Below are 24,880 nucleotides of genomic sequence, written 5' to 3' on the forward strand. Positions count from 1 at the left end.
TGGAAATGTGTGTTGGGAGAAAGCTATGGATGAGGAGATGGATGCACTATATGGAAATGAAACTTGGGATTTAGTGCAATTGCCTGAAGGCAAGAAAGCCATTGGATGCAAGTGGGTGTACAAAGTTAAACATAACAGTGATGGAAGCATAAACAGGTACAAGGCTAGATTGGTAGCCAAAGGATATGCGCAGACATATGGGATTGATTATGAGGAAACTTTCAGCCCAGTTGCCAAGATGGCAACGGTGAGAGTTGTGATAGCAGTGGCTGCGTCAAAGCAATGGTCTTTACATCAGATGGATGTAAAGAATGTATTCTTGCATGGGGATTTGCAAGAAGAGGTGTATATGTTGCAACCACCTGGATATGAGGACGTGGGTCACCTTGAGCATGTTTGCAGGTTGAAGAAAGCCTTGTATGGCTTAAAGCAAGCACCAAGAGCATGGTCTGACAACATTTCTGAATATCTTGTCACTATTGGCTTTCATGTAGCCAATGCAGATTTCTCGTTGTATGTGAGACATGGTGATAGAGGAGTTGTGCTTGTTGTCATCTATGTAGATGACTTGATCATTATGGAGGACCATGATGCAGAGATCTTTGATGTAAAGATCTTGCTTAGACAGAAATTTGAGATGAAGGATCTGGGGGAGCTCAGATATTTCTTGGGCATTGAGGTGATTAGGTCACCACATGGTATTGGATTACTGCAGAGACAGTATGGCTTGGACATGTTGTCCAAGTATGGTATGATAGGCTGTAAGCCTATTTCCGTGCCATTAGATCAGAATGGCAAGTTGAGTGCAGATTCAGGAGAGATCTTGGAGGATCCTACTATGTACAGACGCATAGTAGGAAGTTTGATCTACATGACGATCACCAGACCAGATTTGAGCTATGCTGTTGGGTTGGTGAGTCAGTTTATGCAGGTTCCACGGAAACCGCATTTGGATGCAGTGAAACGCATACTGAGGTATGTGAAGTCTACTTTGCATTGTGGACTATTCTATGAGACTGGGACAGAGATATGTGTACATGGGTACACAGATGCTGATTGGGTTGGTAGTATCTCAGATAGAAGATCTACCAGTGGATTCATGTTTTCTTTGGGGAGTGCTGCTGTGACTTGGAGCAGCAAGAAGCAGCCTACGGTTGCTCTATCTAGTACAGAGGCCGAGTACAGAGGAGCTGCTATGGCAGCATGTGAGGTAGCTTGGTTGAGAAAGCTACTTGCAGATTTGGGTCTATCAGTGGATAGACAAGTTGTCATTTTCTGTGACAACATTAGCAGTAAACAGTTGGCCAGGAACCCAGTCTTTCATGCTCGTACGAAGCACATAGAGGTCCACTACCACTTTGTCAGAGAGAAGGTCTTGGCAGGAGACCTTGACCTTGTTTATGTCAGCACAGAGGATGAGGTAGCTGACATCTTCACCAAAGCATTGGGTACAGAGAAGCTCCGCAGATTCAGGGCTTCGCTTGGTGTACATGAGATGGAGTTGAGCTCGAGGGGGAGTGTTGAGATATCGAGCTCGTCTAGTGAGGCGGTGGCCACTGATGACCCGCCTGGGGGATAGGCCCCACACTTACACCACTGGCATGGTTGGTGAGATCATGGGAGATATGCGGCCAGTGGGATGACAGGCTGTGTGACAGCCATTCCAGAGACTGGCATAGTTATAGCGCCAGCTCAATTAGTCGGGTTCACACTATAGAGAACCCGTGTATGTATTGGTTGAGTACCTTTCATATTATGTGTACTCTTATTCTTGTATATGGTGTGTTGAGTGTTGTGTAGAGAAGAAGAAGATTTTCAGCCTCTCACCTTGTGTGTTCTCTATTAGGGTTTTGTGAGTGTGTGTGTGTGCTTGCAAGAGCTCAAGCTCTCTTCCCCCCTGCATCTTTTCATGGGCTTCAAAGACACCTTGTGGCTCTTGATGACTTCCCTGCACAGCAGGGTCTCATAGTGAACCTTGGGAAAACCAAGGTTATGATCTTCCACACCTCACCCGCAGTCAGGAGCCACACTACTCTCACATTAGCAGGAGGGCGGGTCGAGGTGGTGAGCTCTTATGTTTACCTTGGCAGCACATACTAGCTCAGCTGGACGCTTCTCCATGGCTCAGGCAGTCCGAGACAGAGTGACCCGGGGGTATGCAGCTCTTGTTGGCCTTGAGCGTCAGTGTCATTATGAGCATCTCAGGGGATGGGTTTATACATCCACCGCAGTACATGGATGTATACATGCCACACAGCTCTCGCGTTGCTATTGGACAGCTACGAGTCTCATCACATCAGCTAGAGATAGAGGCTGGGAGAGCGGCACGGGTTCCCAGAGCTGAGCGGATATGCAGATTATGTCGCGAGGAGGTGGAGACTGAGGATCACTTTGTATGTAGATGTAGAGCCCACCAGGGGGTCAGAGATAGATATGCAGGATTGTTTGAGGAGCACTCTTCACTACATCAGTTGATGGAGGCCTCGGACTAGCGACAGCTTGGCAGACTACTACTAGAGCTTCATAGTTCTCGAGAGAAGACTCCTCCAGACACCCGCTCCCACTAGGGGTGGGAGACAGTCCCAGCTCACAGATTTCTTCCAGAGAGCTATGCCAGTGCCAGCTGATGTACCACGTGGGGTGACCGCACAGAGAGCAGAGGAATTGAGAGCCAGGAGGAGACCTAGACAGACTGGACATAGAGCACCCCGACTCCGTCACCGAGAGATAGCAGCTATCCGAATGAGACACCAGATGGAGACACAGGAGAGGGTAGCTCGCTTTCATTCAGACTCAGGGTACATGTTCACGTCATTCACAGCCTCAGCATCGGCGATGTATGGTATCTTATATCCCTCTTATGGCACTGGATGGAGTTAGACATAGATCTGCATAGCATGCTTGTACTACCCCTTCAACATATAGAGATGCATCTTGCCTTAGCACTCCATCCACATCCCCACCCCCCCTTATATTGTTTGTATATGGGCTCCACCGATCCATGATGATTCATAGTTGTATCCAAACACACGCACACTTTTTCTTTTCTTTCTTTTCTTCCGATGACCGAAAGAACACAGTTATATTATTTTTTTTGTCTCATAGGCCGACTTTGGCCTCTCGTAGACGTTAGTATATCTTTCTTTCTTTCTTTCTCTCATTCCTTTGAGAGAACTCCTGCAGATAGTAACCTTTATGTTTTGATTGAGGAGGATCACATTGTGATTATCATTTTGTATGTTGATGATCTTATTCTCACTGGATCCGACCCTGACTGCGCTGCTATGATTATGGATACTTTAGAGTCATACCTTTGAGATGACTTATCTTGGTCTACTTCAGTACTTTCTTGGCATGGAGGTCTGGCAATGCTCACATGGGATATTTCTCTCTCAACAAAAGTATGCCTCTCAGATTTTCGAGAGGTTTGGTGTCACGATTGTGACGTATGTATGTATCACATCCTCTCTTCATTGCTGATTCCTGTTGCAGATGCAAAGAGTAACCAGCCAAGGGAACCCCTACTCTCGACTGGTTGCGACTCTTCGCCAAAGGATGTACCTCTTCATCGAATAGCCACATCCCTTCGACAAATGGTTGTATCCCTTGATGAATGGTTGTGACTCTACATCGAATAGACACGTCCCTTAGCCTAAAGTTGTATCCTTTCGTCTATGGTCATGTCCTTTCGTCAAAGGACATGCCTCTTCAAATGTGTCTCTTCATCTTCTATATAAGAGACCTATTGTACTTAGTTTAATCAATTCAATTCAATCTTCTCTCAAGTGTTCTCTTGAAGTCTTTTGTTCTCTAAGTTAAGTACTTAAGTAGTAATTAGTACACAATATGAGGGATTAACAACATAATCCTCACAGTGGTCAACATAATCCTCACAGTGGTCTCAGAGCAAAATTTTTTCCTACCCGTGGGTTGTGAAGCCCTCACCCTCTTCGCGGCACTCCCTCGTCCATCCCTCTTCTCGGTGTTGTATGGAAGCAGTGGAGTGATGGTGGACTTGGCATAAATCTTTGCCCATGGTGATGTAAATTTTAAAAAAATAAAAAAAATCTGCACCCATACACATGCACCGTGTGTGTTTCAGAGAGGGAACCCTTGCTGCATACCTGGATTACCCCCCTCCCTGTTGCCGGTGGTGGTAGTCGTTCGTTGCATGTCAGGTACCCCCTCCCTCTTTGCTGAGTATGGAGCACCCCCCCTCCCTCCTCGCTTCGTTCGCTGCAGGCCGTGAGCCCCTTGCTCACTTTGTGCAGCTGCCGGCCTTGAGCCCCCTCGCCGCCGAATATCGACCGCCCTCCCCCGCTTCGCATAGTAGCTGGCAGCGCCTTTTTGAAGCGGCGCACCCCCTCTTCCGGTCGAGTACGTGATCCAGGCCAACGTCACCTTTAAGCCATTAAAAAAATAAAATAAAATTTGGGCACGCTACGTGGCATTTGGGCATCTTAAAAAAAAAAGGGTGTGTGCCAGTGTGAAGCGCCCCCCCTCCTTCCGTTGGCGATTCGACGCGAGTGTGAGGCGCCCCACCTTCCGTTGGCGATTCGGCGACCATCCCCCTCCCGGCTGTCAGGATGCCGCCAACTACACATACGCCTTCATCCCCTCTCTCGGCTCTGCCCACGCCACACTGCGTGTGCGCTCTCACCATCCACGTGCATGCTTCATGGACAATTTTCTGGAGGAGCCCTACATGCACATCCCCTACCTGAGTTACATCGACAAGATCCCCGAGGCTCTCCTTCCCGAACACAGCCCTCTTCGTGCCCCCACTCCGGACCCGGTGCCACTTTCCGCCGATGCTGGGTGGATTCCAAGTCTCCCGGACTCTCCTATCTCAGTAGCCCCGGCCTCACAGGTGTACCGCATACATGTCAGCAGCCCGCATGTAACCGAACTCGACACTTGGGCGATCTGGACTATTTTCCTCACCTGCAAGCCTTGCTCATTTCGAGTACTTTCTGTCACGGTACCCTCCGTTGGCACACTTTCTTCCAAAGTGCAGTGTGGATGGGCTCCGCAATATCTCCTCCACGCGCCCTCCTGTGACATTCTACTGCGAGATCTTCGTCCCCGATTATACTCCATTATCTCCGGTGCCCAGCTCTTTGGCGGAACAAACGAGGAAGTGGAAGCAGACGAAGTAACCTCCGAGGACGATCGCGAGGAAGTGGAGGACCCCGACTTCGAGTACGAGGATCCCGTTACTGCCTCTCCAGCAGCTGTTCCTTCCATCCTACATTTCGGCTGCATCTTTCTTGCTTCACCTCAGTACTCTCTCTCAGTTCTCCAGATGACGACTTCGCACGACAACGTGCCACCCGCTGATCCTCAGATGGAGGCCTTGCAGATGACCACTCTTCAACAACAGATGGAGGACTTGCAAAGGGGCCTTTTCGACGGTATGGCATCAATGCGATCACAAATGAAAGACATGCAACAACGGCACCAACACCAGCGCGAGGGATCCAAGAAGTCACAGCGAGCGCGTCGATTGCGTTCACCGACTTCATCATCATCCTCGGTGGGCTAGCAGGACAGTCCCTCAACTCCTCCCGATTCGACCGCTGAGGTGGACAATGTTGAACTCAAACTTTTGTATAAATTAATGACCACAGCACAGATAAGAAAGATGGATATCAAGTTACCTGAGCCCTACAATGGCCGCCGCGATAAGCGGTTAATTGATTGCTGGCTCTACAAGATGGAGGTTTATTTCTCAAATACCGAATTGCCCGAAAATAAAAAGGTGGCATTGGCCAGTACCCTCTTGAAAGATACCGCCTTCCTTTTGTGGCGACGTAGGATTTCAGATGGTAAGTCTTTTCCGACGTGGGATAAATTTCGGCGTGCTCTTTGCAAGGCTTTTGAGCTTGCCAATGCGAACTTTCATGCCAGGTCTTCTCTCTGCCGCCTGAGTCAAACTGGCTCCGTGGCCGCGTACATCTCAGAGTTTCAAAAACTGGCTCTCGAGATAGAGACACTCAGCCCCTCTGACCAGCTTCACAGCTTCATTGACGGGCTTGAACCCACGATCCAAGACGAAGTCCATAAGTACAATCCTGCCACCCTGGATGAAGCAATCTCGTATGTCGAGTGCATTAGTGATTACAGGCGTCCTCTCAGGAACTTTCCCTCTGGCGCCCGTTCTTACCAACGGAATCGACCCAATGGGACTAGCCAACCCCAGCGTCCCAATCCTGGACAACCCAACTCTCGGCGACCATATTCTGGACAACAGTCCTTCTGGTCGTGCTTCTCCGGGCAAGCTCCCGCGTTAAATGCAGGATCCTCTCAGACCGAATCCTCTGGCAGCAGAAATCAAATCGGTCGCGACAGGACCGTTGCAGCAATGATCGGCGCAACTTCAAGCGGAAAACCTCTTCAAGACAGCAAACCTCTTCGTCGCCTGCCACTTCATCCCAATCTAGTCGTCAAGGCTTGTGTACAATTTGTTCTGGCGATCACCGGTGGTATGAGTGCCCTAAACCCTCCAACACTCGGCGCAATTCTCAGGTGGACAGTTGCCACCATGCTGATCATGACCCGCCTCGTGTGAAAGACAAAAACAAACAAATAGCTTGCTCTGTTCGCGTTTTTGAAGTTGTCAGTACCTTGATGCTTAATGGCCAAAGTACCAACCCTGTTCCGGTGAATCTTTCTAAGCAGGTCCTTAGTCTTCTGGGTTTCATTGGCGACCATCCCATCAATGTGCTGGTGGACAGTGGCTGTTCCACTAATTTTGTAGGCACTTCTTTGGTTCACAAGCTTCGTCTACAGACCCGACATTTTGTGGATGCTTTTCAAGTAGAGCTTGCTGATGATTCCTTCCTTAATTGTAACAAAAAGGTGCAACAACTTCAGTTCGAGATTCAAGATTACCGAGATCACCTTAATTTTTCAGTGATGCCGTTGTCACATTATGACATGATACTGGGACATTCTTGGCTGTATCGATATGATCCAGTGATCAGCTTTCGTTCTCATTCAATCCAGTTATACCATGATGGTCGAGAGCTGGAACTTCGTGGCCTTTTCAGTGCCAAACCCATCACTGTTGTTTCTGCCCTGCAAGTCAAACGCCTCGTCCGCAAACGTGATTGTATAACATCCTTGGTCATGTTACGGGAGATTGAAGTAGAAACTAGTTAGCAATCTCAAGCCTCGTCATCAACAACTGCTTACTTCGAGTAACCATTCTTCAAGCCTTTTCAGGATCTGTTTCCGAATGATCTTTCGACGACATTGCCTCCTCGTCGTCCTGTGGATCACCCGATTGATCTTATCCCAGGTCAACCTCCTCCAACCCGAGCTTCATACCGTGTTTCTTACTCTGAATCTCAGGAGATACAAAGGCAATTACAGGAGTTGCTGGACAAAGGTCACATCGGTCCCAGTAAAAGTCCCTTTGGAGCCCCGGTTTTGCTCGTCAAAAAGAAGGATTGTTCAATGCGGCTTTGCATTGATTACCGTGCTCTCAACAAGCTGACAATCAACAACAAATTCCCTTTGCCTCACATCGATGAGTTGTTCGACCAACTGCTTGGTGCAAAGGTGTTTTCCAAGATTGATTTGAAGTCCGGCTATCATCAAATTCGTATCCGTAATGGTGATAAATACAAGACAGCCTTTCGGACAAAATATGGCCATTATGAATTCCTGGTCATACCTTTTGGGTTAACCAATGCCCTTGTCACTTTCATGACCCTGATGAATGAAATTTTTGGGCCATACTTGGACAAGTTTGTGATCGTTTATCTCGATCATATTCTGGTTTTTAGCCGATCTATGGCCGATCACAAAGAGCATTTACAGATTGTCTTTGAAGTACTACGCACCAATGTGCTGTACATCAACAAGAAGAAGAACGATTTTTTCAAGAACCATGTGGAATATCTTGGTCACATCATTTCTGCTAATGGGATTGCAGTAGATCCTAAGAAGATTCAGACAATTGTGGATTGGCCTTTGCTTCTCACCATTTCAGATGTTCGATCTTTCTTGGGATTTGCTAACTTTTATCACAACAAGGTGCATAGGTTTTCAGAGATTGCTGCCCCTTCGACAGAATTGACAAAGCTAGACAAACTTCAGTGGTCTTCTGAAGCTGAGCAATCCTTCAATGATCTCAAGCATGCCTTGACGACAACCCCGGTCTTGGCCATTGCAGATCCCACCTAGCCCTTTGATGTAATGATAGATGCCTCAGATCGTGCTTCTGGTGGAGTTTTGATGCAGAATGATCGTGTCATTGCTTTTGACAGCAGGAAGTTTTCAGCCATTCAAAGCAAGTATCCTGTGTATGATAAGGAGTTTTTGGCAATCGTGCATGCTTATCGGACTTGGAGACATTATCTTCTTGGAGCAGATTCAGTTGTACGTACAGATCATCAATCTCTGACGTACATTTTCACTCAGCCTGAAACCGGCCTCTGGTAGAAACCAAAGTGCGGTAGACTAGCAGTCACCCATCCACTTGTAGTCTAGATATGAAAACAAAATAGATTGGAGCTAGAGTGCCCCAAATCTGAAAATAAAGCAACACCTGTTGGTCCCAAAGCTTGGCGCCCCTTGCGGTATTTCTTTATTCAAATTCAAAAATATGTAAGGCCGTCCAATCTGACAGCCCACAATACCTCTTAGCACAGAGGATTCACGCACACAGATCTGTGTCTCAAAGCAACACTCTGTGCCTCCCTCTGATCAGCCAAGACCATTTAGCAGGGCAGTCATGAGCATACATCTGGCATATCTCATGCACATGATTCAACATCTCAGCACAAACATACATTCACTATTCAATCTCTGTCTCCACCCTTTTCAATCTGCCATACCCCTCCTCTCACAAGGGGCCAGATACCTCAAATCTGCAACAGACATAAGGCAATAGAAAGAGAGATAGATGAACAAATTCAGAGCTTACCAAAATCAGCTCGTGGATCTGCACCGGAGGAAGCAGTTGTACCAGTCTGTACTTGTACACTTGTTTCAACAACTCTGCTTCACACGTGTGGGTGTACGTGTCTATACCTTCCTCTGCATCCACCTCAGTGCTGTACCTGACTGTAAAGACTTGAAAATCTGTATTGCACCAATCCGTACAGCTTCTGCACACTTGTCAAAGTCCGTCCGTACAGAACTGTACGGGCAGTTCTGCTGTCGCCTGAGGGTACTGGTGCGCTTGCTCCTGTTGTACCCGACTGTACCTGCTGTACAGTTCTGTACCTGTAGTACAGCCACCTGATAGCAGTCGTACAATTGTACGTGCTGTACGGTTTCTGTCAGAACCCAGAGTTCCTGTGCCTGCACCTGCTCAGCCTGTCAGCGCCGCCTGCACCAACAGTGTAACCTGCAGCAGAATAGACAGCGGCCAGTCCTGCAGCAGCCGTACACATGCACACGTAGACTGTACGGGCAGGCCTGCACAGTAAACAGCAGCAAGAACCAACAAAAACAGCAATCGACTTGTTCCTCCTTGCTCTCCACGCTTGCAACCAGCCCGTATGCTACACGCCTTTCCAAAAAGAAGAGAGAGAGAGAGAAGAGAGAGAGGCATGCACTCCAAAAGTGGAGTTGCCCCCTCCCCATATTAATCCTAGGGCAGTTATTAAAGTTCCCTAGGGGCCACTAAGGCCTAGGGGCAACCACACATATAACATTAAAATATTAATGTTCTAGTTCCCCCCTTCACACCTAGGGATGTCCACACATCATTATCTCTGTCCGGGCACCCCACATGTGAATCATTCAATATTTTGACTCAGCAACCACCATGCCCACACTTGTGCTGTTCCATTTTCACAGGGCCATGACATAACCCCCCTCTTGAAAAATGGCAAGCGTCCTCAATTGCATTCTGGTGAGACAGCAAAATATTCAAAGTGAAATATACAATATGGCAAGATCAGCGTCCCAATCTCTCTAAGCCATGCACATGTATCAACATTCACTGCAAACCAATGGCGTAGTAATAGTCCAAGTTGTATACCACTGTGAACCATACACAACCACATCATCCCATGTGACTAGTACACATATATCATAGAAGTCCCATAAACAAATGTACTGTCAGCCATCAGTACCTTCGGGTGAGATAAAAACTGCACCAAGCGACCTCTAGATGTCATCTGAGCCTGTCTGTATCAAGGGAGTGGAGGTGCTACCCCCCTCTTGAGCATCAGGTAATGCTCCAGACGCATGCTCTGCTGAACTTGAATGAGCCACAACAAGAGTCGGCTCTAACTCAAAGGCATCGAGATAAAGCTGCAAAACCTGAGGTGAATCTGTTAAGTCACCTTCCTCCATCCACTTCGCATCCATCGGTGAATAGTTCTTGAACTTCACAAGATAGCGACGGGAAACTTTACCTCGTACCTTTCTTTCCTTATGTGCCAGTATCTGCTCTGGAATAAGAACCTCATCAAGTTCCTCAACTTCCGGCTGAGCCTCATCTGATGCATCCTCAGGCACATCCCCACTGAAAGGTCTAAGGAGACTCACGTGAAAAGCATTGTGAATCCTCCAGTGATCTGGTAGCTTCAAACGATAGGCTACCTCACCAATCTTTTCCAATACCTGAAAAGGCCCATAATAACGCATGCTCAACTTAGGGAATAAGCGCTCTTTACCCTTCATCTTCTTGAGTCTAGCCTTTTCAAAGCGCAAAAGAACCCAATCACCCAATGCAAACTCTAAATCACGTCTGTGACGGTCTGCGGCTTTCTTTTGTTTCTGCTGAGTTTTCTGGAGTGCCAACTTAACTCTCCGATAAGCTTCATCCATACTCTGCACATACTGATCAGCCTCAAAGATCTTATCCTTTGTGTGCAAAATGGGTGGTACCTTCTTCCCTCCTTCCACAATCTCAAAAGGCGCCTTGCCTATCGAGGTATGTACAGTGTTGTTATATGCAAACTCCACCAAAGGAAGATACTTTTCCCATTGTTGCTTGTGCTCTGACACATAACATTTAAGAAGATCCAACACTGTAGAGTTAGCCTCTTCCGAGTGACCATCGGTTTGTGGATGAAATGACGATGAAAACTTGAGAGTTGTACCCATGTTGTCAAACAACCCTCTCCAAAACAAACTCGTCATCCGTGGATCACGGTCACTAATGATAGACGTAGGCAAGCCATGATACTTGAAGATGTTCGCCATGAACAACTTCACCATATGATCCACTTTGATCGTTTTACGCACGGGAATGAAATGAGCCTGCTTACTGAACCAACATATGATAGTCCAAATGCCATCATTGCCCGTTTGTGTCCGTGGAAGATCAAATATAAAATCCATGGCAATGCTCTCCCAAGGTCTATCTGGAATAGGTAAAGGCTGTAGTAACCCTGGTGTCTTTTGACAGTCAAACTTAATCCTAGAAAGCTGCGTACATCATGCACGGTCCTCAAATCTGGCCAATTAAGAATTGCTTCCACCTTTGCTGGATCCATACGGACTCCATGCTTAGATACAATATGCCCCAAGAAATGTATCTCTTGCAAAAAGAACTCACTCTTTCATTAACAACCAGCCTATGGTTCCTGAGTTCTGCAAACACAATGGCCAAATGCCTTCTATGCTCTTCCTCAGTTTGTGAATGCACAATCATATCATCAAAGAATGTGCCCACAAACGCTCTATGAGGCCTGAAAATCCTGTCCATCATTCTGTTAAATGTGGCAGGTGCATTTGTCAAACCAAAGGGCATAACCAAAAACTCATACAACCCAAACGTGGTTCGGAATGCTGTCTTATGCACATCCTCGGGTCTAATACATATCTGATGATACTCGCTTTTCAAGTCAATATGACTAAAGACTGTGGAGCCTTGTAAGCGGTCCAAAATGTCATCGATCCTCGGTATGGGGAATCGATTCTTGATGGTATTCTTGTTCAGTGCCCTGTAGTCAATACACATGCGCCAAGAACCATCCTTCTTTTGCACTAAGAGTACAGTTGAGCAAAAGGGTGATGAGCTAGGCTGTATCAACCCTTTATTCAAAAGCTCCTACACCTGACTCATAATCTCTTCCTGTTGGGCTGCACTAACACGGTACGGTGGTCTATTTGGTGGAGTACTACCAGGAAGTAAATCAATGGCATGATCTTCTGACCTCTCAGGAGGAAGTTCTCCTGGCAATGACTCGGAAAAACAATCTTGGAACCCACATAAGAAATCAGTCCTGTCCTTATCTAACATAGACAAATTAGACTTAGACTCATCATCTTGTGCATCCTTTACATAAATCAAGTACGCAGAAAGATGCTTTTTCATTACTGATGAAATTGCCGAAGCAGATACAATAGGAACAAATTCCCCTTTAAGTTTCACATCCAATACATGTTCTTTCCCTCTATGAGTCAGAGTGATTTTCCTATTGTATGTATCCACCACCGCATGTACTCTGGGGATACCCAACAAAACATCACAGCCATCTAGAGGCATGATGAAAAACTCTTCGCTGTCCACATAACCCTGCAAATGAAGCCGAAGCTTCCCAATGATAGGAGTAACGGGTTCTGCATACCTTGGACAAGCCATGTTAGCCTCATGTAACGGCCCCATCTCCTCTGCACGAATCCCCAATCGGCCAGCCAAATCTGGTGAAATGAAGTTGGCTCTAGCACCTGTGTCAAAGAATATCAAGGCATTCTGATCTCTCACTTTGCCCCATGCCCTACACAACTCTGTCTCCTCACCACTTGGCTGTTCCCCCACAAGATCAGGAACTAACCCTGCAGAAGGTTTTGGTTTCTTTGACTTGGGCTCTCCTTTATTGTTAGAGTCCTTTTGGGACTTTCTCTTGGGACAATTAAATGACATATGTCCCTCTTCAGTGCAGTAAAAACATTTCCGAGCATCTCTCAAAGCCTGTCTTTCCTCAGAAGTTCTCTTGGGCATTGGCAACTTCTTATACCTCGTCTTTGAAGACCCTTTAGCATCACGAGAAGCATGCCCAGATTTTTCAGCTTTCTTACTCGAGTTCTTACTTCCTTTAAACCCAGATGATCCTCCAGTGAGTAACGCATTAGCTGTCATAGCATTTTCAATCATCTGTGACATGTTCGTTACTCAAGTCTTGATACAATAATCACGCACCTCTTTGGGCAGCCCACAACAATATTTCTCTGCCTGCTCAGACAAAGGCACTGCACGGTAAGAAGTCACTGGGAGTAAAGCTTCCCAAAACTTCTTGTTATAATCTTCCAAATTCTCACATTTTGAAGCATCCAACTTGTGCCATGCGGTCATAACATCCACCTCAAATGTAGATGTGAGCCATACGGAAGAGAAGACTTGTTTAAATTGTACCTAAGTAGTGGGTGCTATGCCCTGCAAAAGAAGAGTATACCACCATTGCAAAGCATTGCCCTTGAGAAAAGTGGCAGCTTTCCTCACCTTAGAGGACTCTGTGTAATTCCCACCAGAAAAAGCAGCATCAAACTGCTGTAAAAAGGTAAGTGCTTTCAATTTATCTTTGGCTCCACTGAATGTATCAAACTTCACTACAGCTCCCCCTTCCTTATAATCCTTCGCCTTTCCCATAGGCGTTAGATTATCATATGGAAGTAGCTTCTTAAGATTGCTGCCCCCAACATTCATGCCCATCATTGGGTCAACATTTCCCATTCCCACACCTGGCATGCCATACATTCCAGCCATGTTTCCAAACATTCCGTTATGCATACCTGGCTGCATGCCACCATACATATTTGCTTGCATTCCAGGTTGCATGCCCCCAATCATATTTCCTTGCATACCGGACTGCATACCACCATACATATTCCCCTGCATACCAGGTTGAAAATTTGCTCCAAAAGGCCTTGGCATACCCATGCCTCCCTGAGGGTAACCCCCAGTCATGGATTGGAACACAGAGCCACCACCAAAATAACCTGGATGCATAGTCTGCTGAGGAATGGATGGCCGTCCAAAGAAGGAACTCTGAGAGTTAGCACCATAAGCATGCTGCATGTTCGGAAACTGGCCAAAAGATGGATCCTGTGGGATGGCACCACTATGACCTTGAGGAAGGTTCTTAGATCGCACCTTCTTCTTTTTCTTTTCGGGCTCTGTACGGGATCTCATAAATTCAGCAAACTTCTCACTTTGAGTGAGCTGCATAAACACATCCATAACACCAGCCAAACGATCTTTAAACCGAGCATCATCATCCTCTTTACCAAGTACATCTTCTGGCTGTGTTACATCCTCATAAGGCTCATCATCTGCAACCTGTTCTCCTGCATGAATATCCTTCGATACATCTCTCTCCGGAGAGGTCTCTTGCTCTTCCTCTTCATGATAGAAGTACTCATCCTCTGTATCACACATGCTGCTGAATTTTTCAGCAATGGCTTTCTTCGAGGCAACCACGAGCTCACCCCCTTAAGAAAGTTGATGATTGGTCCCGGGGACGGAACCTTGAAACCGGCCTCTGGTAGAAACCAAAGTGCGGTAGACTAGCAGTCACCCAAACACTTGTAGTCTAGATATGAAAACAAAATAGATTGGAGCTAGAGTGCCCCAAATTTGAAAATAAAGCGACACCTGTTGGCCCCAAAGCTTGGCGCCCCTTGCGGTATTTCTTTATTCAAATTCAAAAATATGTAAGGCCGAGTACAACAAAATCAGCCAAGAGAATACACCTGTATGTCCAATCTGACAGCCCACAATACCTCTTAGCACAGAGGATTCACGCACACAGATCTGTGTCTCAAAGCAACACTCTGTGCCTCCCTCTGATCAGCCAAGACCATTTAGCAGGGCAGCCATGAGCATACATCTGGCATATCTCATGCACATGATTCAACATCTCAGCACAAACATACATTCACTGTTCAATCTCTGTCTCCACCCTTTTCAATCTGCCATACCCCTCCTCTCACAAGGGGCCAGATACCTCAAATCTGCAACAAACATAAGGCACTAGAAAGAGAGATAGATGAACAAATTCAGAGCTTACCAAAATCAGCTCGTGGATCTGCACCGGAGGAAGCAGTTGTACCAGTCTGTACTTGTACACTTGTTTCAACAACTCTGCTTCACACGTGTGGGTGTACCTGTCTATACCTTCCTCTCTGCATCCACCTCAGTGCTGTACCTGACTGTACAGACCTGAAAATCTATACTGCACCAATCTGTACAGCTTCTGCACACTTGTCAAAGTCTGTCCGTACAGAACTGTACGGGCAGTTCTGCTGTCGCCTGAGGGTACTGGTGCGCTTGCTCCTGTTGTACCCGACTGTACCCGCTGTACAGTTCTGTACCTGCAGTACAGCCACCTGACAGCAGTCGTACAATTGTACCTGCTGTACGGTTTCTGTCAGAACCCACAGCTCCTGTGCCTGCACCTGCTCAGCCTGTCACAGCGCCGCCTGCACCAACAGTGTAACATGCAGCAGAATAGACAGCCGCCAGTCCTGCAGCAGCCGTACACATGCACACGTGGACTGTACGGGCAGGCCTGCACAGTAAAACAGCAACAAGAACCAGCAAAAACAGCAATCGACTTGTTCCCCCTTGCCCTCCACGCTTGCAACCAGCCCGTATGCTACACGCCTTTCCAAAAAGAAGAGAGAGAGAGAAGAGAGAGAGGCATGCACTCCAAAAGTGGAGTTGCCCCCTCCCCATATTAATCCTAGGGCAGTTATTAAAGTTCCCTAGGGGCCACTAAGGCCTAGGGGCAACCACACATATAACATTAAAATATTAATGTTCTAGTTCCCCCCTTCACACCTAGGGATGTCCACACATCATTATCTCTGTCCGGGCACCCCACATGTGAATCATTCAATATTTTGACTCAGCAACCACCATGCCCACACTTGTGCTGTTCCATTTTCACAGGGCCATGACACAGCCTGTAATGAACTCTCGACAAGGCCGATGGGTTGAATTCTTGGCTAATTTCCACATGATTATCCAGAATGTGGTTGCAGATGCTTTGAGCCGCATGCCTTCAGCCACTAATTTTGCCATCACAGATGTACAAATGGAAATCCCTGCTTGTTTAAAAAATGAGTATTTGACTGATAGAGATTTTGGAGATGCGTTCCGTGCTCTCAAATCTTCTAATCCCAGTCCTGCAGAAATGAACATGTTTGCAGCCTACACCATCATAGATGAATTGCTGTTCTTTTCTGATCGCAGTTGTGTACCTCACAATACTTCATTGTGGAAGATTCTCATTCAAGATTATCATGAAGTTTCTTATGCTGCTCATCCTGGTATCAACAAGACATATCGGCTTTTGTCTGCTACATACTTCTGGCCTCAGATGCAGCAAGATGTTATCAAATTTGTCAAAGCTTGTCATTCGTGTCAGATAATGAAAGCCTCTCGACAACTTCCTCAAGGGTTACTTCAACCGTTGCCAGTTCCCAATGAGAGATGGAAAAGTATTAGTATGGATTTTATTACCACTTTGTCTCGTTCATCCAAAGGCAATGCTCAGATTCTTGTGGTGGTTGATTGATTTTCCAAAATGGCGCATTTCATTCCTTGCAAGAAAGCTGCTTCAGCCCCAGATGTGGCGTCATTGTTCGTGCAACATGTCTTCAAATTGCATGGTTTGCTGAAGACCATCATCTCTGACAGAGATCCAAAGTTCACTGGACATTTTTGGACGTCTTTGTTCAAATCTCTTGGCACGAATTTGTTGTTCAGTTCAGCCTATAGTCCTCAAACAGATGGACAGAATGAAAGGGTCAATCAGATTTTGAAAGAAATGATTCGACATTACATTCAATCCCGTTTGGCATAATGGGAAGATTATTTTCCACTCGTGGTATTTGCTTATAATAATTCCCATCATTTAGCAATTGGATTAACTCCATTTCAAGCAGCATATGGGCATACTCCTCTTGTGCCTACAAACTTTGTTTTACAACACAAAGTGGCGTTGGCAGATCAGTTGGTTCAGGAGATGCAAGATGTGCTTGTGCAAGTTCGAGATAAATTGGTCCATGTGCAACAAAAATAACAAAAATATAAAAAACATGCCAACAAGCATCGTCGACATGCAGATTTTCAAGAAGGAGATTTGGTCTTGTTGTATGTGGCACCTCATCGCTACAAAACAGTGAAGTCAGTTTTTCCAAAGTTGCGACCTCGCTTCTATGGGCCTTTCAAGTTTCTTGAGAAAAATTTAGTTGACAGTTACAAGTTGGAACTTCCACCTTCATGGGGAAAGGTTCATCCGACTTTTCACAGTTGTTGGCTCAAGTAATTCTTGACGTGCGACAGAAGGAAACAAGAAGAAAGTTGACTACAGAATTTCTTGTGAAGTGGATGGATTTGGATGAGTCTGATTCCACTTGGCAAACAGATGAAGACATGCAGCAGTACCCTAATCTTCTTCAAGAATTCTTTGACAAACGGATGTCTTTCATTTGACACATGGGTTTTATTTTAAATGGGAGGGAATGTCACGATTGTGACGTATGTATGTATCAGATCCTCTCTTCATTGTTGATTCTTGTTGCAAATGCAAAGAGTAACCAGCCAAGGGAACCCCTACCCTCGACTGGTTGCGACTCTTCGCCAAAGGATGTACCTCTTCATCGAATAGCCACATCCCTTCAACGAATGGTTGTATCCCTTGATGAATGGTTGTGCCTCTACATCGAATAGACACATCCCTTAGCCTAAAGTTGTATCCTTTCGTCTATGGTCATGTTCTTTCGTCAAAGGACATGCCTCTTCAAATGTGTCTCTTCATCTCCTATGTAAGAGACCTATTGTACTCAGTTTAATCAATTCAATTCAATCTTCTCTTAAGTGTTCTCCTGAAGTCTTTTGTTCTCTAACTTAAGTACTTAAGTAGTAATTAGTACACAATATGAGGGATTAACAACATAATCCTCACATTTGGTATGAGGGACTGTTGTTCATTATCTTGCCCTATGGACCCAAGTTAGAAGTTGAGTAAAAACGATGACTCTCCACCCTATCATGACCCTACTCAGTATAGAGAGCTTGTTGGCTTGCTTATTCATCTCACCATTACTAGGCCTGATCTTGCTTACAACGTTAGTGTACTAAGTCAGTTCCTCTCATCATCACATACTACTTATTGGCAGGCTGCTGTTCGTGTTTTGAGATATGTACAGGACACCTTGACAGATGGGATTTCATATGGCTCTAGTCTTGATTTGGTTGGATATTTAGATTCTGATTGGGGAGGTGATCCAGATACCCGGAGGTCTACTATGGGCTATTGTTACTTACTTGGTACCAGACTCGTTTCTTGGCAAACGAAGAAGCAGCTTACAGTTGCCGGTTCTTCAACAGAAGCAGAATATCATACTTACTTTGAAATAGTCAAAGAGCTTCTGTGGCTTCATCAAGTGCTTGATCATCTTCATGTCCCTCCTCCGAATCCCGATGCCTACCGTGGCTCTTGCACGGGACCCGGTCTTCCACTCGAAGTCCAAGCACATTGCTGGTCATTATCATATGGTTCGTGACTACTTGGCACTCGGTACCTTAACACTGGGAGTACTGTCCTACCAAGGACTATGTGGCGGACATCTTCGCCAAGGCACTTTCTAGACCAGCTTTGGATCACTTACTTCCATGTGCCGGTATCGGTGCTCTCAGTGGAGCTGAAGAGGAGGCGTTGGAGGGGTCATGTCTAGTGTTATGGGTGCTTTCGCGTTGTTTCTGCACCTCTCTCCCATCAATGAAGGTATTTAGTTAAGGATTGTTTGCTAGCATGCTCTCTCGTTGGCTGTCTCTCTCTCTCTCTCTCTCTCTCCTAGCCTGGGAAAATTTCCCATATTTTTTTGGATTTTTTTCCACATTTTTGGCACATTTTTCTGGCATGTTCCATTTTATGCTCCAATCGGCTTGCTTTATGCTGGCCGACTGGGCTCTCTAGGTGCTATATAAGCATGGGCTCTGCCCCAGCTTTGTAACCATCTTTTGGTGTATATGATCTTCCTTCAGTTCCTGTGCATCCTGTATTTGTGAAGTTCAGTTCTCTTTCATTGTTTGGCACTTTGTCAAAAAGTCCTATCTAACTGACCAATCTCCACTTGGGAGAGAGATGCCTAACTATGAGTAACAAGGTGCCTTTTATAGGCCTTTTGGAAGAATAATGAACTGGCCAACCTGTTGTCGGCCAGTTCCATGGACACTAATAAATCTTCATGCTGCTGACTGGAAGTACTCGCCCTCCTAAGACCGGCCGATAGGGTTCTGGTCCATCTTTAGCCCTCCTCCAGCTTGTGAGTCTCGACTCTCATGTTGCTGTACAAAAGGTAAGATTGTCGATAACATTAACATGTTTTTGAAATCTAGGATTGAAGGTGTAGCATGATCACGGAGGCCGGCCTTTTTTTGTGTGCCTTAATACTGACTAAATCACAGCTTTGAAATCATTTTCCATTTGAAGCTCACTAACGTGAACTAACAAATTTTTTTTTTTTTTTGGGGGGGGGGTGATGTTCCTTGAAGAGGTCTCTGATATTGAGTCATTTTCCTTTGAAGCTCACTGACGAGAAGAGATTTGTGTTGTAAGTGAATTCACTTCCCATAACTGATCTATTCTGCTATGTGATTGTAATTTCAGTAGATTGGATATAGTACCAGTGAAGACAGATCACTTGGTCGTGCACATAAATTCCTTGTCACTTATATATCGGACAGCATCTTCTCAAAGTGACTTTACATGCTTTTGAAAGTGTTTCAATTTTTCCCTATTTGGACAAAATGATTGAGGACCTTACAGCAAGCTCACAAGAAGGTAATGGAAATGGTTCCACCAGCCATAGAGCAGATGCAGATGCTAGCTTGGAATTTGTGAATGGGTGTAAAGAAAGAAGTGAGCCCATTCGACACCAGGAGGCATGTGAGGTTATCTTGCCTAGTAGCCATGGCTCTCTGTTTACACAAGTAGAGCAACAGGAGGCTGCTGAAGTGTGTCGAGTTTGTCAATGCGCTGATCCAGACAAAAATGGAGAAGCTGCTCTCAATTCTTTAGGCATTTCTTTTCCGTCTCATTCTGGTAACCAAAGAACAAGTGGGCAGGTTCACCATTCTAGTGGAGGAAAGGATAAGGTAGCAGTTGATATTATTCAGGATGCTCAGTCAAGCATTCCGACACCTGGCTGTAAAATTGACTTGGAAGCAGGAACATGCACTAGCTCTGTTGACTCTCTAATTGAACTGGGCTGTGCCTGCAGAAGTGATCTTGCATTGGCTCATTATGCATGTGCGTTACGTTGGTTTGTGAGCAGGGGCTCCATTGTATGTGAAATATGCGGAACACCTGCTTTAAATGTGAGAATTGCAGATCGTGATAAGGTTATTTCCATGCTTAAGGAGAGATCTTTGCTTCATCGCTCAGTAATTAGTGGAGAATCTAGCTCCCATGATTGCACAGCAAATCACCATGCTGCCTTTCCAACCTCAACTAGTGGGGGGGTCGCGTTAGAGGCGGTGTCTTGGTTTGATCCACATGGCAATATAGTATCTGATTTTTCCAGGGATGCTTCAGACCCAGTAGTTGACATTCTGGAAGAGGGGCTTCTCAATTCTGTGAGTCCAGCAACCAAGTGGGCAGTGGAAGGAACAGGAATTTTAATTGCTACTGGCTTGCTAACTGTCACAATAACGTGGCTCCTTGCTCCCCGAGTAAATAAGGTGTGTGCTTTAACCTTTCTATATTGGTATCATTTTTGCTACAGCTATAACCATGGGCATTTTGTAAAGTCATTAAACGAACGATAATTGTATTCAAGAATCTCGATGATCGGTACAATTTGAATGTGCTATTTGCTTGCTTCTTTGAAGTTCTATTCTGGGGTCTGGACTTCAATGTACTGTTCTTTAAAGTGAATGAAAGGTGTTAGCAGACAGGGTGTCTGCTGTAGATGTCAAAATTTAGGGCAAACTTGAATCTTTTGAAAAAGACAAAATGGAAAACGAAAATGGATCCCAATGCCACACTACCATGAAAATCGTTGGTTGGAGTTTGCAAATTATTGCTCTCGACTTCGTATTGTCTTTACTTCGAAGAGACCCACCTTGTATCGGCATTAGTTCTAATAAGAGATCTGCTATCTTCAGCAACTTGATTGGTGAAAGGTGTTTTCTAAGCAAATCTACTATGAAATGGTGAGGATTTTCCAATGCCTTTGGGCATGGCTTTGTGAGGGGCTAATGTGGGTGAGGATCATGGGTCTTGAAATGACCAATTTGAGCATGCCTGATGCCAATTTTTGACAAGAGTATGGTGCACAGAGCGAGGAGAAATTGACAAGGTGTAGCAATCGGTTAACCCACTATGACAGGCTTGACAAGAGCATTTTTTACAAAATTCAAACTAAGGCCGTCTTTTTGATCCCAGGACTTAACCTAATTGTGTTTATAACAGTTTAACAAGTAACATGAAAGATGTCTTCTCCTTTAACCTTGCAGTCATTCAAGATCCTTTGAAGAAAATCGCTGAAGAAGCGTGTTTAGTCCTCATTAAAACTTCCTCCTTGCTGGTGATGCCGTGTGTGTGCATTCCTTTAACCTTAGGCTGCACACACCCTCTTGGGTGTTTCTTAGGCCAAAACCTTATCAATGCCTTGGGATTGGGCCGCAACCCAATTCCGTGAGCCACTTGATGCCAACATTAAGAAGCCACTGAAGATGGCCATGTTGGACAATCATTATTGGGTCGAATACATTTTTTCGTGAATGGAAGGTATCACCTGTAGGCATTACACATTGATTGGGTAGATAACATGTAACATGTTTGTTCAAATGGAAGGTATCACCTTCAGGCATTACGTGGCACTGGCTGTAGCAGCAGGGACAGGAGATAGAATGGACCACAGGAGGATGACCATCAAGCAAGAAGAACTTGTGAGTAACTAAGTAGCACTTGGGATATTTGCAAGGCTTTTAAGTCTCAGCTTTTGCAGAGCAGCTTCTAGCATGGAAACGTCATTTATAGAGTTGCTGTGTTTTAAGGCAGCAGCAGTGCCCTGACCCCCGCATCATTCCTTGCTCACTCTAAACTGGAAGCAGTACAGTCATGCGGTCATGTCCATGAAGGTGTAGATGCAGCGGTGCCTCAGATCCAGCAGCCCTAGCTATCCAACAGCTGTCAAATGGCACTTGGGTGAAAGAGTTAGGTGTGGTCAAAGATCTCTTTGAGTGGGTTCGAGCTGCCTACTGCATTCTATTAACTTTGATTATTTCCTGACCTCTCTCATGTATGTAGGTGTAACAACACCCTTTTCGAGAATGAATTGTACCTTTTCTGGTGACTCTTTTCTAGCTAGGTCTCGGAGAAAAGGGATGGCACTTTTACGGTTCAAGCGAGCCTAAGGGAGCTAACTATTACCATCTTATGTGAGACTTCTTGTGCCTAGTGCAGCAGTCACATTGTGACCTGTTCTATTAGTTACAGTCTTGGCAAAGAGCTGTGACTACGCTCAACTTCTAGATGATCACTGAGGTGCTGATGGCTGGCTCTGGAGATGTCTGCACGCTTGTGTAGAGTACTTGTGCTTTTGTGCAAGTGTTAACTGAGAGGAGTGCAGCGGAACTCAAACACAAGCACAAACACAAGTAAACCCTAAACCCTACTGTATGTATTATGTACAATGAAAAGGTTTACAATTGAATTTCAATAAAAAAAAGGTGATTTCTGATCTCAGCCGTAATGTTGCGTTAGATGCTACTGCTCAGCCCAATGCCTTGCTGCAGCTTTGTCTCCAGCATCTCTAATCAGCCCTCAGATGGTTTCTCTGTTGCTCCTGAAAAATTAGATGAACCAATCCCCCTTCTGTAGGAAAAAAAAAATTCAGATCGGCCATCCCTTTTTAATTCCGAATGATTTTTTTTTTTTTGGGGGTGCCCAAAGACTGTCCCATCCATGAGTACCTTGCCTGGGCACATTTGGGCTGCAAAATGGGCCCTAAATCGGCCCCAAACCTGTCTGACCACACAACCCACAAAAGTTGTCCATGGCCTACTTGGCAAGGGTGTCACAGCTGGAATTAGCCATTTCATGCTATTGTACAATCCATAAGTTAGATGTTCTGTGAGGTGCAAATTGCTGACTTTATAGCTGTATACTTCGTATTTTTGCTGAAGGCAGCAATTTCTTGATCACATCATCTGATATATTCACGATTTCTTTAGCGATGTATTGCACCATCAATCTGTGGACTTGAAGTGTCAAGTAAATCCTTGAAATTTGATGCCACATGCACTTCCTTCTCGGGGTGGTTATAATCTGGGCATCGTTGGTTTTTACTTTATTCTTGATTATTTGTGATCGGGGATTGGTGCAGGGAGTTGCAAGAAAAGGCCTCAATATTCTGCTAGGTGGACTGTGCGCGCTTGCAATCGTGGTGTTTCTTCGCTTTGTGAGATGTCTTACATTCTTTCTTCAAGTTCTTTTCATCTCTTTCTTTAAAAAAAAGGACAAGCCTTTCTGATGTGGTTAATGATTCTGAACTATGCATAATGTTGATATGATTCTTGTGCAGGGTGTGTTGCCAAGGATTAAGTATGGCCCAGCACGATACTGGGCAATACTTGTGGTATTTTGGTTCCTAATATTTGGTGTTTGGGCATCAAGTACTAGAAGTACCCGCACAAATACCTGAAGTGTGTACACAACAGTCTAGTCCATGTCTATATTTAATCTTAGTTGCATATTTGCTTTCTTTATAGGGTGTTGTGGTCCCTTACCGTTCCAATTTATTATGCCGCATTTGTATCAGTAATGACGAGCAACCTCAAGTGTATTCGTTATATGATTTTACAATAAGATTTGATGGTAATAACTGTTTTGAGAAGACCCAGCAACAGGCTATATTACCTTCATTTGTCTTTTTGAAACATTATTCACCTCGTAATGCCAAGAGGCAATGTGTTGTATTGTTTGCAGTGTGTGATCCTTTTTTGGCTGAGTGAGAAGGCAGCTTGTATCGTTGTAAATGGGTTTTACAAAATTTTCTTGTTGGTATGCTTGAATGGCGAGTTTTCTCGACAAAAGGGTCTATCAAGACTTGATGATGTCTCTGTTGGTATGATAGATTGTTTGCACCTGCATGTTTTTGCAGAAAAAGGTGAAGTTTGAATGCTAACCCTTAGCAACATTACGCCAACCACCCAATTGGGATTGACCTTGGCTAGAACTCTACTTTTGCCTTGTTGAACTGGAGATACTAGCTTAAGAGCAGTTGAGGTCTCGACCTAGGATCTTTCATCGACATACCGGGATACCAACACCTGTAGGTGCTAATCAGAAAAAAGGTAAGAGGTTTACCCTCTTCTTAACTTGTCAATGACCCATTAGGTTTTGCTGCAACAGCCTTCACTTCTCTCTCTTCTTTCCATTTAAGTGTTCTACTTGATCCTTTGAGGGTTTTGTCCTCTTTCCATTGGGCAGGATCTGATGTAGGCACTCCACTTTCGACAGCCAGCAGCTCCTTTAACTAGCTGTCTCCTGTTACATTTGATGAACCTTGACCTTCCACTCGTCTCAATGTTTTGCTTCACCTATAAGGAATTTTAGCCAGCAAAATGTTGACTCACTTTCAACAGCAAATGCTTATTTGTCCTTACCATCTCCTGTTACACTTAATTGGCCCCGTGACCCTTTTCCAAAACTTGTCGAACACGCTCCCTTGGGTCTACTTGCAACAGCTTTCTTCTTTGCATTGGTCAGCATTTGATGCGCACACCTCATTCTCAACAGCCAGCAACTGTTTTAACTCTTGCGTCTTTTGACTGAACTTAGTCTTACACTAAGATAAAGTATATTTATTCTTTTTGCTCACTGCTTTTACTACTTGAGCTTCTCGAGCTTTCTCTTGTCATTTTGCTCTTGTTAAATCCATTAGTTTA

The 24,880-nt window shown here is 45.2% G+C and overlaps 1 protein-coding gene across 7 annotated transcripts in view; it reads left to right on the forward strand.

Annotated features, from left to right (window-relative positions):
• LOC147631522 (uncharacterized) overlaps positions 1–23,854 on the forward strand; it is a 45,642-nt gene extending 21,788 nt beyond the window's left edge. Inside the window, exons 2-5 of one of the 7 annotated variants that reach the window (XR_015267304.1) lie at positions 19,593–21,877; positions 21,986–22,588; positions 23,317–23,391; positions 23,515–23,854. Coding sequence is in view for 2 of the 7 variants with exons in the window: in XM_086808027.1 (XP_086664153.1) it covers positions 19,733–20,665; positions 23,317–23,391; positions 23,515–23,634 (1,128 nt within the window). In the remaining 5 variants the exon portion in view is untranslated. The remainder of the gene's footprint in view (positions 1–19,592; positions 21,878–21,985; positions 22,589–23,316; positions 23,392–23,514) is intronic. The other 6 variants (XR_015267305.1, XR_015267306.1, XR_015267307.1 and 3 more) reach the window with 6 other exon arrangements.
• Positions 23,855–24,880: the final 1,026 nt, after the last annotated feature.

Source organism: Cibotium barometz, chromosome 14 (assembly GCF_041138505.1).
Source record: "Cibotium barometz isolate CiBa-2024 chromosome 14, ASM4113850v1, whole genome shotgun sequence".
Classification (NCBI taxonomy): domain Eukaryota; kingdom Viridiplantae; phylum Streptophyta; class Polypodiopsida; order Cyatheales; family Cibotiaceae; genus Cibotium; species Cibotium barometz.